This window comes from Amblyraja radiata, chromosome 34 (genome assembly GCF_010909765.2).
Source record: "Amblyraja radiata isolate CabotCenter1 chromosome 34, sAmbRad1.1.pri, whole genome shotgun sequence".
Classification (NCBI taxonomy): Eukaryota; Metazoa; Chordata; class Chondrichthyes; order Rajiformes; family Rajidae; genus Amblyraja; species Amblyraja radiata.
In genome coordinates, this window is record NC_045989.1 from 14,773,858 (window position 1) to 14,789,003 (window position 15,146).

At 48.2% G+C, this 15,146-nt stretch overlaps 1 protein-coding gene across 2 annotated transcripts in view; it reads right to left on the reverse strand.

Annotated features, from left to right (window-relative positions):
• Nucleotides 1–42: 42 nt before the first annotated feature.
• homer2 (homer scaffold protein 2) overlaps nucleotides 43–15,146 on the reverse strand; it is a 31,115-nt gene continuing 16,011 nt past the window's right edge. For both annotated transcript variants that reach the window (XM_033050417.1, XM_033050418.1), the window contains 8 exons: nucleotides 11,503–11,659; nucleotides 5,732–5,863; nucleotides 5,435–5,527; nucleotides 4,660–4,781; nucleotides 2,833–2,983; nucleotides 2,339–2,449; nucleotides 1,299–1,379; nucleotides 43–584 (listed from right to left, as the gene is read on the reverse strand). In XM_033050417.1, the coding sequence (XP_032906308.1) occupies nucleotides 396–584; nucleotides 1,299–1,379; nucleotides 2,339–2,449; nucleotides 2,833–2,983; nucleotides 4,660–4,781; nucleotides 5,435–5,527; nucleotides 5,732–5,863; nucleotides 11,503–11,659 (1,036 nt within the window). In that variant the 3' untranslated portion in view covers nucleotides 43–395. The remainder of the gene's footprint in view (nucleotides 585–1,298; nucleotides 1,380–2,338; nucleotides 2,450–2,832; nucleotides 2,984–4,659; nucleotides 4,782–5,434; nucleotides 5,528–5,731; nucleotides 5,864–11,502; nucleotides 11,660–15,146) is intronic.

Consider the following 15,146-nt stretch of genomic DNA (forward strand, 5'->3'; position numbering starts at 1 on the left):
GCCAGTCATTCAGAGAGAGTTCAAATCTCACAACAGCAGCTGTGCAATTTTAAATCATTTAATAATCTGGAATTTACAAAATAGCTGGTTTTAGTAACAATGACACAAAACTCCTGGATACCTAACCTGGTCACGAATGTCCTTGGGGTGGGGGACATCATTGCCAGTCTCAGCTGAGCAACTCCAGACCCATCTAAGGTCCAGGGAGCCACTCAGATCAAGGGGAGGTGTTACCAGCAACACCCTTGTGCCTGACTGACCCTCACAGGAGGCTGACCCTCGGGTCAAGGTAGAGCAGCAGCCAGATGTGGAGCATCTGGGTCAGGTGTTGAATCTTCCCCCACTGAATTTGAATGGTCCCCTCTCACGATTCCCACCCTGAGGGTCTCCCCTCATCACTTGTTCATCCCCAATTTAGCAAGTCCCTGTCGGAATCCGTGAAGCTCATCAATTTTCCCATCCAGGATCGCGAGGAAGGTATTGAGTTCCTTCACCAGGTTCCCGTGCTTCCGATGGCTTTCCTCCACATTACACTTCATCGTCTTGGACTTGCTCTCCAGCTCTGCGTTGGTGCTCTCTGCGCTCTGTGGACACACAGGACAATGTCAGTGATGGGGAGAGAGAGAGGGGCTGCGGTGCACATTATGTGTGGTACCCAGGCTGTGTATAACTGCTCCCATTGTATCTAAACCACGTGTAGAGGCAATGCTTCCACAGCATGGAAGTTAGACACAGAGCCACACATCACAAGTCCTTCAGCCTACCAAGTCTGGGCAGACCGTGAGTGGGTGACAGGATTCCGTTCCTGAGAACTGTTCGTAACCCGGATTTATTTATGGAGGTGGTGCAGCTTATGGAGTTGCTGCCTCACAGCGCCAGAGACCCGGGTTTAATCCCGACCTCAGGTGCTGTGTCTGTGTGGAGTTTACATGTTCAGCCGGATGCTCTAGTTTCCTCCCACATCCCAAAGGCGTGCCGGCTTTACAGGTTAATTGTCCCATGGGAGTGAATAAGAAAGTGGATTAACATGGAACAAGTCTGAACAGGTGATAGAACAGCAAAAGGGCCTATTTCCATGCTGTATCTCCAAGCTAAAAACTAAATTGTCCCAACTAGTAAACAAATAAGTGGGTGTTTCGGCAGACGATCGGATAAATGATGGATTGGTCAGTCCAAGCGGCAGGGACCAGAAGATGAGCGGGAGCTGGCACGGTTGGGGCGAGCAATGACCCCTGGATTCCCCACTTCACCACCTCTGCCATCCACCTCACATCTCCCACATACCTGGCCTTGCTTACCTGCAGCTGGTGCTGTAACCCCTCACACTGCTCCAGCAGGCCTGGGATAACCTGCACCTCCGCTCTCAGCCTCTCCAGCTCCTGTGGGAAAGAACAGAGGTTACTGGGATTTTCGTGCAAAGAAACAGGCCATTCAGCCCACTATTTCCATACCGACCATACACGTCAATGTTGAGTCTCCCTGTCTCTATCACCCCCTCGGGCTGTGTGATCCAGACTCCAATCACCCTGCAGGTGAAAACAAAATTCCTCCTCCCAGCCCCGAGTTGTCGGCCGGACACGTGGGGTGTAGAGGTTTTTCCAGGTGGTGTCAATAGGCAGTGCGGGACTGGAAGTCAGAAACGAAACAATACCAGGAACACTGAACCCAAGTCAAGTCAAGTCAAGTTTATTCGTCACATACACATACGAGATGTGCAGTGAAATGAAAAGTGGCAATGCTCGCGGACTTTGTGCAAAAAGACAAACAAACAACCAAACAAACTATAAACACAATCATAAACACACACATATTCGTTTACATATTAAATATTGGAAGGAAAAACGTTCAGTAAAGTTAGTCCCTGGTGAGATAGGTTTACAGTCCGAATGGCCTCTGGGAAGAAACTCCTTCTCAACCTCTCCGGCAGGCAGCAAAGACAGGGAGGGGGGGGGACAGAACGTTTGAGATCAATGACCTTTCATCAGAACAAAGGAAGGTTAAGTGGGCGGGATGGGGGAGGCAACGAGCGTATGGATATGAGGAAGGGGCTCGGACTCAACGCAGGGACTGGAGGAGGGAACAGCAGCTATAGAATCATTAACCTGAAATAGGCCAAGGTAGCCGAGCCGCTGCTCTCACCTAACGTTGGGCATTGTTCGAGTGGCAGTGGGAGGGTGAATTAAAATGACGGGGCCTGGAAGTTCAGACTCCTACAGATGCCACACACAACTAATACCCGCTGTATTTCAATGCATTAGGCTGGAAGGAGGGCGAGTGAATCGCTGCTGTACCCGCAAGGGTTGCTTAGCCCCCTGCTTTTTTTCTGGGTGGTACCAACCTGCTCCTTCTCGCTGATCTGCTCCTCCAGCAGCCGCACAGTCTGGCTGAGCCGGGAATTCTGCTCCCTCTCCTTGCCGATGTCCACGCTCTGAGCTTCCAGCTCCACGATCTGCGGGAGGAGGTGTCGGGATCACAGGTCAGAGCTCAGCCGGCCAGCGGCGTCCCCGCATCAGTGGACGGGGCAGGGGGGAGGGTGAGCGGGGACTGGGTCATCAGGTCATGTGAAAGGGTCAGAATTAGGCCTTTCGACCCATTCAAACGTGGCTAATATCTCCTTCCTTACCCCATTCTCCTGCCTTCTCCCTTCCTCCACCCCTGACAGGGTTGGGGGTAACACTATCCATACCCAGACCGTCGGGCAGATGTTGCCACCATAGTACCGCCAGGAGAAGGGCAGAGGAGCCAAGCTATCTTGACGCCCCCCTCCCCCCACCATGTCCGGGACCCCTCCCCGACCAGGAATCCCTCGCCTTCCCCGGGCCGGGACCTCACCTTCTCCCGCAGCCGCTCGCCCTCCTCCTTGCAGTGCTCCAGTCGGCTTCTCCAGTGGTCGGCGGTGCCGGCCGAGTCCTGTAGCGCCACGCCCAGCCGCGCGTTGCTCTCGGCCAGAGTCCGCAGCTCCTGCTCCCACTTCTTCACCGGGCTGGGGGTGAGGGGAGATCATAAGGGTTTCTGAGACCCCTCCCCTTCACACGTCGACCCCCCCTCACCATCGCCGTCCATCCTCATCTTTCCCCTCGCGGTTCGGATACTTCATCCCCGTCCTAATCGCCCCCATCAAACCGTCCTCACACTTCTTTCTCGCTCCACCATCCTAACCCCCACTCGCACCACCGTACGGACCCCGGTCCCGCCAGTACCACCACCCTCAGACCCCACGTCCAACCCTGTGCGGCCACGCCTATCCTCCCCACTTCCCTCCCTCCTGACCTCACCTCCTTCCACTCTCCCAATTCCACCAACCTCACCCCTTCCCCCAAATGTCACAAAATCGTACCCCCACACTCCTCACGTCCCAAACCAACCAGCCCTGAGCTAACCCCCCTCTAACCATCCTCCCATCATCAGCCCCATCCCATCTCACCCCCACCACTTCTCCACCCACCATCACGACGTGTTCTTGCGAAATAAGGCAAGGCATGTGCCTGAACTGCCAGTGCCAGAGCACAGTTCAATTTGTTTTAAAATAGTAATGGAAAAGTTCGAATTTAGGCCAAGGCCAACTTTGATGGTATCAGACAGGAACTTACACAAGTTGATTGGAGTTGATTGTTTGCTGGCAAAAGAATGTCCAGAAGGTGGGGTGCTTTTAAAAATGTTATAGCCAGAGTCCAGGGTATGCATGTTCTGGATAGAGTGAAATGCAAGGCAGGTAATTGTAAGGAGCCCAGGACGAAGAGAGAAATTGAGGCACTAATCAAGAAAAGGGAGGCAAAGGTCAGATATACACAGCTGGGATTAAGTGTACCCTTGGAGGATTATTGAGAAGCATACTTGAGAAGGAAATCAGTGGGACAAAAGAGGGCAAGAGATACTATGTGTTTTAAGTTTTGGCCAGCCTACTATGGGATAGATGCCAAGTACAATGTACTTGAAGATTTACAGGATAGAGCCAGGACTCGAGGTATGAGCTATGGGAAGAGGTATGGCAGGCTAGAAATGTATTCCTTAGAGCACAGTAGAGGAAGGGATGAATTTATAGAGGGTGTGTAAAACTGAGGGGAATAGATAGGGTGAATGCAGTCTTTTTACCCCGGAGTAGGGGAATCAAGCACCAGAGGGTCATGTTTTATGATGAGAGGGGAATGATTTAATAGGGGCAACTTTTTCCACACAAAGGGTGATGTTTATTTGGAATAAGTTGTCAGAGGAGGTAGTTGGGGCAGGTACAATAATAAAATGTACAAGATATTTTGACAGGTATATATGTGGATAGGAATGATCGAGAGGGATATGGGCCAAACTCTGGCAAACAGGACAAGCTTAGATGGGCAACCCTGGTCAGCATGAATGAGTTGTGCCGACAGGCCAGTTTCTGCGCTGTACAACGCTATATCCCCGCCCCCCCTCCCCAATAGTGGTGACAGTTAATCTCCATCGTGTGGTGCCAGATTGTGAACCCGATCCACTCACTGACGTTTGCTCACAATGACGGGGTGGTTGGCAATTGCTGGGGTGCTCAGTTTGAGTAGAGGCTCAAAGACACGCAGGTGGCTGTGAGGCCAAACATCAGTCCCAGATGGGGGCTGGTGGACAGTGAAGTCCCTGCTCTACACTCCCCCCCCCCCTCCCTCCCTCCCTCCCTCTATGCAGACTCACTTGATCCGGTGGTTGTTACTTCTCAGGAGGGATTCAATGGTGGACGGGCCATCGCCTTTCTCATCGTTGGTTCCATTCACACTCGATGCTTGTGGTGAGGTTGGGGCCTCATGACTGGACTCCTGAAATAAACAGTGTAGAACCGGTGAAATCACAACTCAGGAACATATCCTTCAGTCTTCTGGTCTTGTTACCTTGTGTTGTTGTGTTAATGTGCCCGTGAAGCTGCAGAATGGGTGGGACTGTCATGCACGGCGCGTCCCAAGCACTCAGTTCCTCGCTGAGGCTACTGGAGTAAGAGCCCCTCTTTGAAAACGGAGAGAGGGCAGTGTGGAGTGGTTGGGTGGTGGATGCAGCGAGAGAGGGAGAGAGTGACGGCCCGTGGAGGGACGGGACTAGTGATAAAGTCACGGGTCGCCAGGTAGATGATTGGCCAGCGAGGGCAGAGGTTTAACTAGAAACGCTGCTAAACCGTTGTACTCACTGGCCAATGAAAGAATGCCGATCAACCCAAGGCAAGTAATGGTAAATACATTCCTGAGAAATAGAAAAGCAGGTTGTTATCAGAACCAAAAAGATCTCCAGCGGAATTACTGAGGTGCATTTGGGGGTGGGTGGGGCAGGGCGGGTGGGAGTATGCTGTGTGGGGAGAGGGGTATGGGGCCAATCCTGACTGACTGTCACCGGCCCACGGAGCTACTGAGCTTATTGCCGTCCCTCCTCGGCCCATGACCCGACCAGCCCCGCATTCCCCGCCCCCAGCTCTGTCAGGCACCTGGGAGTGGGTGCTGCAACTCTCTGTCGTCTCCTGTGAGCGGTCCCTCGCCAACCTCGCCGCCTCCTTCACCTCCTCAAACTTCTCGGCGAACTGTAACACAGTGATGGGGGAGGGGGGATGCAGACACCACGCCCATCACGAGGTTAGCTGAAGGATCAGAGGCCCCTCGCACCCACCTTCTGCGATTCCCTCCCCCCCCCCCCCACAACCTCCACCACCCTCCCCTCCTCTCGTAATCCTCCTCCCTCCCCTCTATTCCCCACCCCCCGTGCACCCCTCCTCCCTCGGGCCCACCTTGCTCAGCTGCTGCTCTGAGGGGAAGCCCAGACCGAAGACGGTGTTCGCTCTGCTGTCTGCCCACTGGCCGAACTTCTGTGAGGTTTTGCTGAAGGTCATGTTGGGGGTGACGGTGCTGTTCACGACCACCTGCAGGAACACGCACTCGGCTCTTATTCAATAGCTTATCCTTCTCACAAAGACAGTCTCCACACCTCACCTCATGCCCCCCACCCACAGGCCCATAACCCGCCACACACCCCTTGTTCTAGACACCCAACCAGGGGAAAGATCTTCTCTCCTCCTCCCTCTCTGTCATGGCCACACAGAATAGAGTTATACCGCACGGAATCAAGCCCTTCAGCACAACTTGCCCATGCTGACCAAAATGCCCCATCTATGCTAGTCCCATCTGCCACCTTTGGACTATATCACTCTAAACCATTTCTATCCATGTACCTGTCAAAATATCTTTAAAATGTTTTTAATGGATTTTGTAACTTTCAATCAGATTCCCCTTCATTCTTAACTCCAGTGAATATAAACCCAATCAGTTCTGTCTCTGCTCAGAGCTACAATGCTGCCATCCCAGGAGTCAGAACCTTCTGGGCAATCTCTGTGGCAGGTATTTCCTGTCTTAGGTGAGCTAACCAAAACTGAGTACAATACCGGAGATCTTGGTGAGATTGTGAGATGTCCTTGCTCCTGGACTCAAGTCACCTTGCAGTGAAGGCCGACATATCTGTTCCCTATTTAACTACTTACTATTAATACGTTTGCTTTTCGAGTCTGGTAAACAAGGTCTGTCCATCAATGCTTCCCAATCTAACACCACTTACATTATACACCAAGTTTCTGTTTTCCTTCCCTTACAACAGCTGCAGCAGATAACAAGTAGCACCACTCCCTCATAATCCAGGAGCCGAGTTCATTTCTGACCTTTGGTGCTGTCTATGTATAGTCTCCCAGTGCCCGTGGGGGTTTCCTCCCACATTGGTCCATTACATTTGCCAGCCATCAAACAGTGGGGACTGTTCCAGAATCTATAGAATTCCTCATCCACACCTCCACCCTGCCTCCTTCTGTTTTCTGGGATGTAGATCATCAGGGTCTGGGGGTTTATCAGCTTTAAGACTCATACACTTATTAATACAATTTCCTCCATTTCATCAGCTTGATTAGATTCTTATTCAATAACATCTCCGGGAGGTTGGTTACTTCCATGGTGCTAGAACTATTGTATATATTTAATTGCTCCGTCACTCCCCTATTCCCCTTCATTTTTTTCAAACCGTATACATCCACTTTTATGTTCCCTGCTACTTTTATACAGTATTTTTATTTTATGGAACAGTTTCTCCGTCCTTTACTGAAATCTAAACTACCCGAGGCTCACTTTCTCCTTTGTTCGGCAATCTTGTCTCACTCCTGATTAGATCCAATACTAAACCAGCATCTGCAGTTCCTCCTTACACACTATCATTAACTACTTTTGTTCAGCATGGTTGAGTTATTTAAAAATATTTTCAATACCAGTCAGGAATGTATGACTGTTTCAGTTCCTGCATTGATTCCTTAAACATTAATTATTGCTCTTCCACTGTCATTACTTTCCAATGAACCTCCCAACCCCCATCACAGCCAATTCATTCATCTGTACTTCCCTCTGTTTATATTTAGGATCCTAGTTTTGGATTGAACTTCTACACTTTCCAGTCTGTCATATTATGGCCATTCTTCCTTAATGGGCCACGTGACAAGATGAGTAAATCCCATCTATACCCAGTCTTGGATAGTCTTTTCTTTATTTAAAGGCAGCAGACTGGATCACTACAGGCCAGTGGTGAAATTATTGGAGAAATTTCTAACTGACAGGATATACATACATTTGGAAAGACAGGGACTGATAAGGGATAGTCAGCATGGCTTTGCGATGGGGAAAATCACATCACATAAATCTGACAATTTTTTTGAGGAGCTAATTTTGATGGAATTTGACTGGAACAGGTTGTTTTTTTAAGCCATTAGAAGGTTATAAAAAGTCTGGCAAGAGGGAGACTTTTAAGAGTGAGCTAGGGGGAATTCAGGGCCAGCATGCAACTGTCAGAGTGGCAGGATTTGAGAACCTTGGTTGATGAGAGGCATTGAAGCTGTAATGAGGAAAAAGGTGCATTGCTAAATATTGGCAACTGTGCTCATGCAAACCCCTTGAGTATAGGGATTGTACGAATATGCTTAAGAGAGAAATTAGGAGAGCAAAAAGGGTACATATTTGTCAGATAAGGCAGTGGAGAAGCCAAAAATACTTTAAAAGCAAAATGCAAGGGGAACAAATAGGTGCATAGTATACATCCACGCCTCAGAGTCATACAGACATGTACAATGTCGACAACATACCTGCCTCTACATGTTCTTTTGGCAGCTCATTCTACATGCAAACTACCATCTGTGTGAAGAAATTACCTCTCCGGTTTCTTTCAAATCTTTCCCCTCTCATCTTTCTGGAGCCACTGGAAATGGGCAAGGTTTTAAATGGATATTTCTCATCAGTATTTACTGCAGTGAAGGTCGTGGAAGGAAGGGAATCCAGGGAAGTGTATTGTGATGTCTTGAAACATGTCCACATTAAAAAAAGGTGGTGCTGGCCAAAGTCAGTTTCTTTGTTGAACTAAATTAAGGCGCATGTTGCAATCAAAAGCGCTTGAACAATTGGTTGGGAAGAAAGCCAAAGCTCTATGATCTTTGGTGCTGGCAGTCTTAAAGCACATAATGATGGATGAATCCCTGGGGCACCAACCTGGAACATTGTGGGAAGGTCGAGGCCTAGCAGAGATATTTACATTTCTTTAGCCACAAGAAGTTCTGTAAGACTGGAAATTGGCTAATAGTGCCCCTTTATTTAAGAAGGGCTGTAAGGAAATGTCTGGGAGCTGCAGGCTGGTGAGTCTTACTTCCATGGTGGGCAAGTTACTGGAGGGGAATCTGAGAGACAGGAACTTTGTGCATTTGGAACAACAAGGACTGATTAGGGGGGCATTCAACATGGCTTTCTGTGTAGGAAATTGTGCCTCATGACTTTGGTTTTATTTTTAAACAGTGACCAAAATAATTGATCCTGTTCTAATTCAGACAGAGGGTGTATGGGATGCGCTGTCAGAGGAGAGAGTTGAGGCAGGTACAATAACAACATTTAAAAGACATTTGGAAGGTACATAGATAGGAAAGGTTTGGAAGGATGTGGGCCAAATGGGACTAGCTTGTGTTGTATCTCAATGATGAGGGCAGTGCAACCACAGCAAGGCTTTTGACAGGATCTCACATGGTAGGCTGGTCTAAAAGGTTAGATCACATGGGATCCAGGGTGAGCTAGCCAATTAAATACAACATTGCCTTGGTGGAAAGAGCCAGAAGATGGTAGTGATGGATTGTTTTCCGGATTGGAGGCTTGTGGCCAACAATATGCCCCAGGGATTGGTACCATCCACTGTTCTTGTCATTTATGTTAATGCCGTGGATAATATAGTTCATGTGGCCTCAGATAACATTAGCAAAGATCGCTCACAACTCCATCATTCTCTCTACTGAGCTATGGGGAGAGGTCGAGTAGGCTGATTTCTATTCCTTGGAGCGCAGGAGGATGAGGGGTGATCTTTTAGAGGTGTATAAAATCATGAGAGGAATAAATCGGGTAGATACACAGAATCTTTTGCCCAGAGGGAGAATCGAGGACCAGAGCACACAGGTTTATGGTGAAGGGGGAAAGATTATATAGCAATCTGAGGGGTAACTGTTTCACACAAAGGATGGTGGGTGTATGGAACAAGCTGCCAGAGGAGGTAGTTGAGGCTGGAAGTATCCCAACGTTTAAGAAACAGTTAGACAAGGTACATGGATAGGAAAAGTTTGGGGGGATATGGACCAGTGGAACTAGTGTAGCTGGGACATGTTGGCCGGTATGGGCAAGTTGGGCTGAAGGGCCTGTTTCCACATTGTATCACTCTATGACTCCCGGCAAAAATACACGTGGTCACAGGGAGAACAGGCAGATGTCACAGATAGCACCCGAGGTCAGGATTGATCTGCGAGGCAGCAGATCCACCAGCTGGGCTAATCTCCCCCCATATATTTTATACTCTTATTTATTTTCACTTCTGCTCTACCACTTGTGCTCATGCATGGCATGATATGCCAAGATAACATGCAAAACAAAGTTATTCCACTGTATCTCAATACACATGGCAATAATAAACCAACACCACTGCAAGATGCCTGAAGTTCCACATCACCAGGTTCAGGAACAACTACATCCCTACTACCATTCGGTTTTGACTGGTTTGCACAACACTAATCCTATCTCAGCAACAGAACACTATGGACGATCTGTTGCACAACCACAGAGTTTGAAAAAATAATGCAAAAAAACAAGACGTTGGTTGAAACGAGTTTCTTTCAAAAATGTCTTACAGAAATGGTGTAAATGATATTTAATTTATGTTTAGTGTGTGGTCCGAGTCTATATGCCAGTTATGCTGCTGCAAGCTTGATTTTCATTTACCTGTACCTCACTGTACTTTTGCATATGATCATAAACTTGACTTGTTGGAGTCTGGAATCTGCCACAGAGAGGTGGGTCCAAATATAGTGTTCCAGAAGGCGCTGATTAGTCTTAGCAAGGAGAGGATTTGCAAGGGTGTGGTAAAGGATATGGCTGGTATTGATTTGATGGGCTGAAAGGCCCACTTTCGCACTCTAACCTCCCCATAGACTGTGGAATTCTCTGCCTCAGAGGGCGGTGGAGACAGGTTCTCTGGATGCTTTCAAGAGAGAGCTAGATAGGGGATTCAGGGGATATGGGGAGAAGGCAGGAACGGGGTACTGATTGGGGATGATCAGCCATGATCACATTGAATGGTGGTGCTGGCTCGAAGGGCCAAATGGCCTACTCCTGCAACTATTGTCTATTGTCATAGTAAAGGGAATGCAGTCAATAAGCAGTAGAGGCTTAGCGTGAAATGTTTGTTCTGAGATTATATCCATGGTCTGTGACACCCCCACAAAAATCACACACACTTCAGAGCCTGTTTTAGCTCCGAGATATCAGCATGCAAAATGATGTAACCATGGCAACACAGCAAAAGATACCTTATTCCTAGCCATCCAGTCCAATTGCATTCAAGGTAAAAGCCTCTCCCGGGTTCCTTCAACACTGTGCTCAGTATCACCGTCATCCTACCCCCGCTGTTGCTTCCAATGCCACAACTCAGGCCTCTTTCATCCTACGGAGCCTCCCACCTGCCCTGGACCTGGCCTATTACCCACCCTCTGTTTCAACCTCCAAGGCCACTCTCATCCTTCCAGATCATTCATCCTCACTCTGGACTTTACACACCTTGTCCCAACCCTCTATGGCCCCTTAACCTCACTCCCAATGTCCCTTGACCCCTGTTGTTCCTCTGTCTTTCCCTTTACACTCGGGTCCAATCCTTCTCCCCCCCCCTTGCAGGCCCCACTTCTATTGGGCGTGCCCCAATGCAGCAACCACCCACCCCCCCACCCCTCCTCCAACCTCTGCCACTTTCCTCCAGCTGTTACCAACCTGTCCACTCAGACATCAACTGCAGGTGAAAGCATCTCTCAGTTTGTGCGCCTCTGTCCTGCCTCCTCAGCCCTGCTGATTCTCCCACCCTCGCCCCCATTTTCCATCTCTCCACATTCCCCCACCCGTTTTCCCAGTCCAGCCACCCGCTGTGCCGCCAACCCATGGCCCCTTGTTGCCTCTGACCCCTGACCTTGGCTCCGTCCACGCTGATGATGCGATAACTGTTCCTTGATCCATCGTAGAAGTATGAGATGGTGAGCGGGTATTTGCCGGAGGGCAGCCAGTTCCTCTTGGTGGTGGGATCGATCTGGAAGACATGAGCTTTGCTGGTGAAGATCGGCTGCTCGCTGGAATGGAGTGGGAGAAGGAGGTCACCACTGAGTCGACAACAGATGAGATGCAAATACAGACACAACCAAACTTGCGCAATAGGCAACTTACATTGAATTGAATTCTTTGCTTGCATAACCAAGGTTTGCAAATAGTCACCCATAAAGGTTGCTTACAAAGTTACAAATTACACCCCATGCCAGGTCCCCCTTTGTTCTCCCCCCCCTCCCCACACACCGAGTCCTCCATTGTCTATTACGTAAACTCGCACATACGTTAAAAATTCTGTACTCAGTGCAATCAAGGCAGTTTGTAATTTCCACAACACAATGATCACTCAAGTTTATATTGGAAACAAGCCAGCAATGGCGGCAGTGCTTACCCAGAAGGCCTCGTGCTGCAGAAAGTGCCCCTGGATGCAGTTGAGAGAGTTAATACTCCCAGTGATGGACACAGAGTGCTGGAGTAACTCAGCAAGCATCACTGGAGAAGCTGGACAAGTGGTGTTTTGGGTCGAGACCCTTCTTCAGACTCAGTGCGTTATTTCGGGCAGGAGATAGGGATGATGATTCCGACTTGTAAAATCTGACTTACACAGGTGCTCACGGAACGTAAAGGAAATGGGGGCAGACTTTATTCAAAGCCTGGCAAGCGATAGGAGGATACAGTTGAGAGGGGTTTTGTTGGTTGTTGGGTGGACAAAGTTTAGAGATGAAAAAGACAGAAGGCAGCGAGATAAAAAGTGACGACAGAGGAAGGATTTAAATGGAAGCCACCCCCCCGCCCCCTTCCCCCCTCACCAAGCAGAGCAACCAAGTGAATAATTCAGAGACGGGATCAGATCACCTTGCGAGCTGTGCTGTGAATTATTGATGCAGGGAGACCGGAGGGAGGGAAGGTTACTGGGACTTGGAGCTTGCCCACTCTGCCAGTTGGGACAGAAGATGTCAGGGAGTGAGGGAGGAGCAGAAGTGTGGTGGAATACGCTCCAGTTATGGAGGATGGAGTCCAGGATGGAATCTGCCCCAAATTTCTCAAAGCTCAACACCAAGCAGAACAAACCACAATGACTCGAAAGATTCATTCTCTTCTTCACCAACACACTATGGTTGTTTGAAACAAATTTATTCATGGATAACCCCTTGAGATGGACAGTCATCTCGTTTTCGAGGGGGTCCAACATAGAACATACAGCACAAGACACAACATACATAGAGGCTCTCATTGACCCACCTACCCACACACCAATCCCAAAACCCCTCCATCCCCACTTGTTATAGTTATATATGTAAAGCCAAATATTATTATTTGGCTTTACATATCCAATAATAATAATAGTTATGTGTTACAGCATAATGTTGATGCATAATACCATATACCACCTATCATACATCGTACGTTAATACATACTATCAACATTATTACATGATATATTATTTCATGATATTGTGACATAATACAATATAAGACCTTGTTACACTATGCAATACAATAATACATAAGTGTAATGGCCATGCATATACAATAGTTATGCCAAATGATCACACACAGAGCAAGCTAGATAAAGGAGCTCGAAGACTCTAATACTAGAAAATTGCACTGCAGTTCCTTGTTTAGGTGCCCCTGATTCCACATCTCAAACCTATAAGCTCAGCCACCAAAGACAAGGGCAGTTGGTACAAGGACAATCATTCCCTGTAGCTACCTTCCAAGTCATTCATCATCCTTACTTGGAAATATATAGGTGGTCATTTATCTTCAGTAGGTCTAATTCTAGGAACTCCCAAGGACCTAGGAACGGCTTTGAACTAGAATTTCCAATGAGATGAACAAACCCTGCATTTAGATACTGAGATCATTAACAGACAAACAAGGCGAGTTCCTGCAACCTTCTGCTGAGAGTTTGGAACAGACCTCGCACCCAGTGTCTAGTCAGCCTTGATCAAAAACAAAGCTAAAAACATTGAGGTTTTTTCGTGGATTTAGTGTTGATTGCTGTCTAAAGTACGTCACCAGCTCAACTGAATGGAATCTTACTGCTGTGGATCAAGGTATGCATCTAATGCCAACAAATTGGATGAATGGAGATGCACAAAAAGAACAGCATGGCCTTGGCAGGCTGAAGGGGTTCTGTGTTGTACGACTTTGACCCCATTGCTGGAGATTCTGGGCTGTAACCACCTCAGACCTGGTGCTGCTGTCAAGCGTCATGTAATTGGGAAAGGGGCACAAGGGAGGTTCTGGCAATCGAGAGCAAGGAGCATCTATTGAAGAGGAGGTACGTCTGTGTACGGGGATACTGCAAACAGAGAGACGCGATGTATTAATTGCCACACACCCTCTGTAAAAGCAGGTCAGCCCAAAGTCATGGTATGACAAGGTTGTTGACAGCTTGAATGCCTTGATATTAGCTCCCAATATTGTCCAGCAGTGAATCAAGTTCAATAACTCAGAGAAACTTTGAGGGTAAGAATATGACTCTTCCTTCGATGTCCGACACCTCCCTCCATTCCCACAACCTCTGTCTTCCCTTCAAATCCTCCTCATTCCACCCATCGACATTCACCGGGCTCCACAGCTCAATGGCTGCATCATGAACGACATTCTCCAAACACCTTGTGACTAACATACCAGGGATGTGTGTACAAAAGACTTATTAACCTTGTGTAAACCATTCAGTTGAGCTGGTGACGTACTTTGGACAGCAATCAACACAAAAACACTAAATCCACAAAAAAAGCTCAATGTTTTTTGCTTTGTTTTTGATCAAGGCTGACTGGACACTGGGTGTGAGATCTGTTCCAAACTCTCAGCAGAAGGTTGCAGAGACATGCCTCGTTTGTCTGTTAAATGATCTCAGTATCTAAATGCAGGGTTTGTTCATCTCATCGGAAATCCCAGTTCAAAGGTCCATTCCTAGTGGTATTGGAACTGTTTAAGCAGGGATTCAGCCAGTAAACAGTCCACCTGAACCGTGGGAGATCAGCTGGACCACGTCATACTTTGCTGAACAGTAGGCATAAGGCGTGGTAGGAGATGTTAGGCAATGACTGCCCACAGGTGATGCCCGAAACAGCATCAACCTGGACTTTAAGAAGCGATCTGCCATTGGCTTTTTGGCCTCATTTCTGCTAACCTCTCTCTCCAACTGTGCAGGTGAGAGCAGAATAGTTAGTCAGAAGTTCACATACCAAAGCCTAGACCTTCAAAAAGGTCAATGCTTTTAGTTTTGTTTTTGCTATTTCCAATCAAACGTGTTGGGAAGGAGTGAGTATGGATTGTTCGTTAAACCTGGTGTTCAGATTATATGTTTAAGAAGGAACTGCAGATGCTGGAAAATCGAAGGTAGACAAAAGTGCTGGAGAAACTCAGCAGGTGCGGGAGTTCCATAGATGCTGCCGCACCCACTGAGTTTCTCCAGCACTTTGGTCTATGTTCAGATTAAATCGCCAGGGCAGGCCTGAACTACAGAATCCATCAGCACCACATACTGCCCAGCAGGAA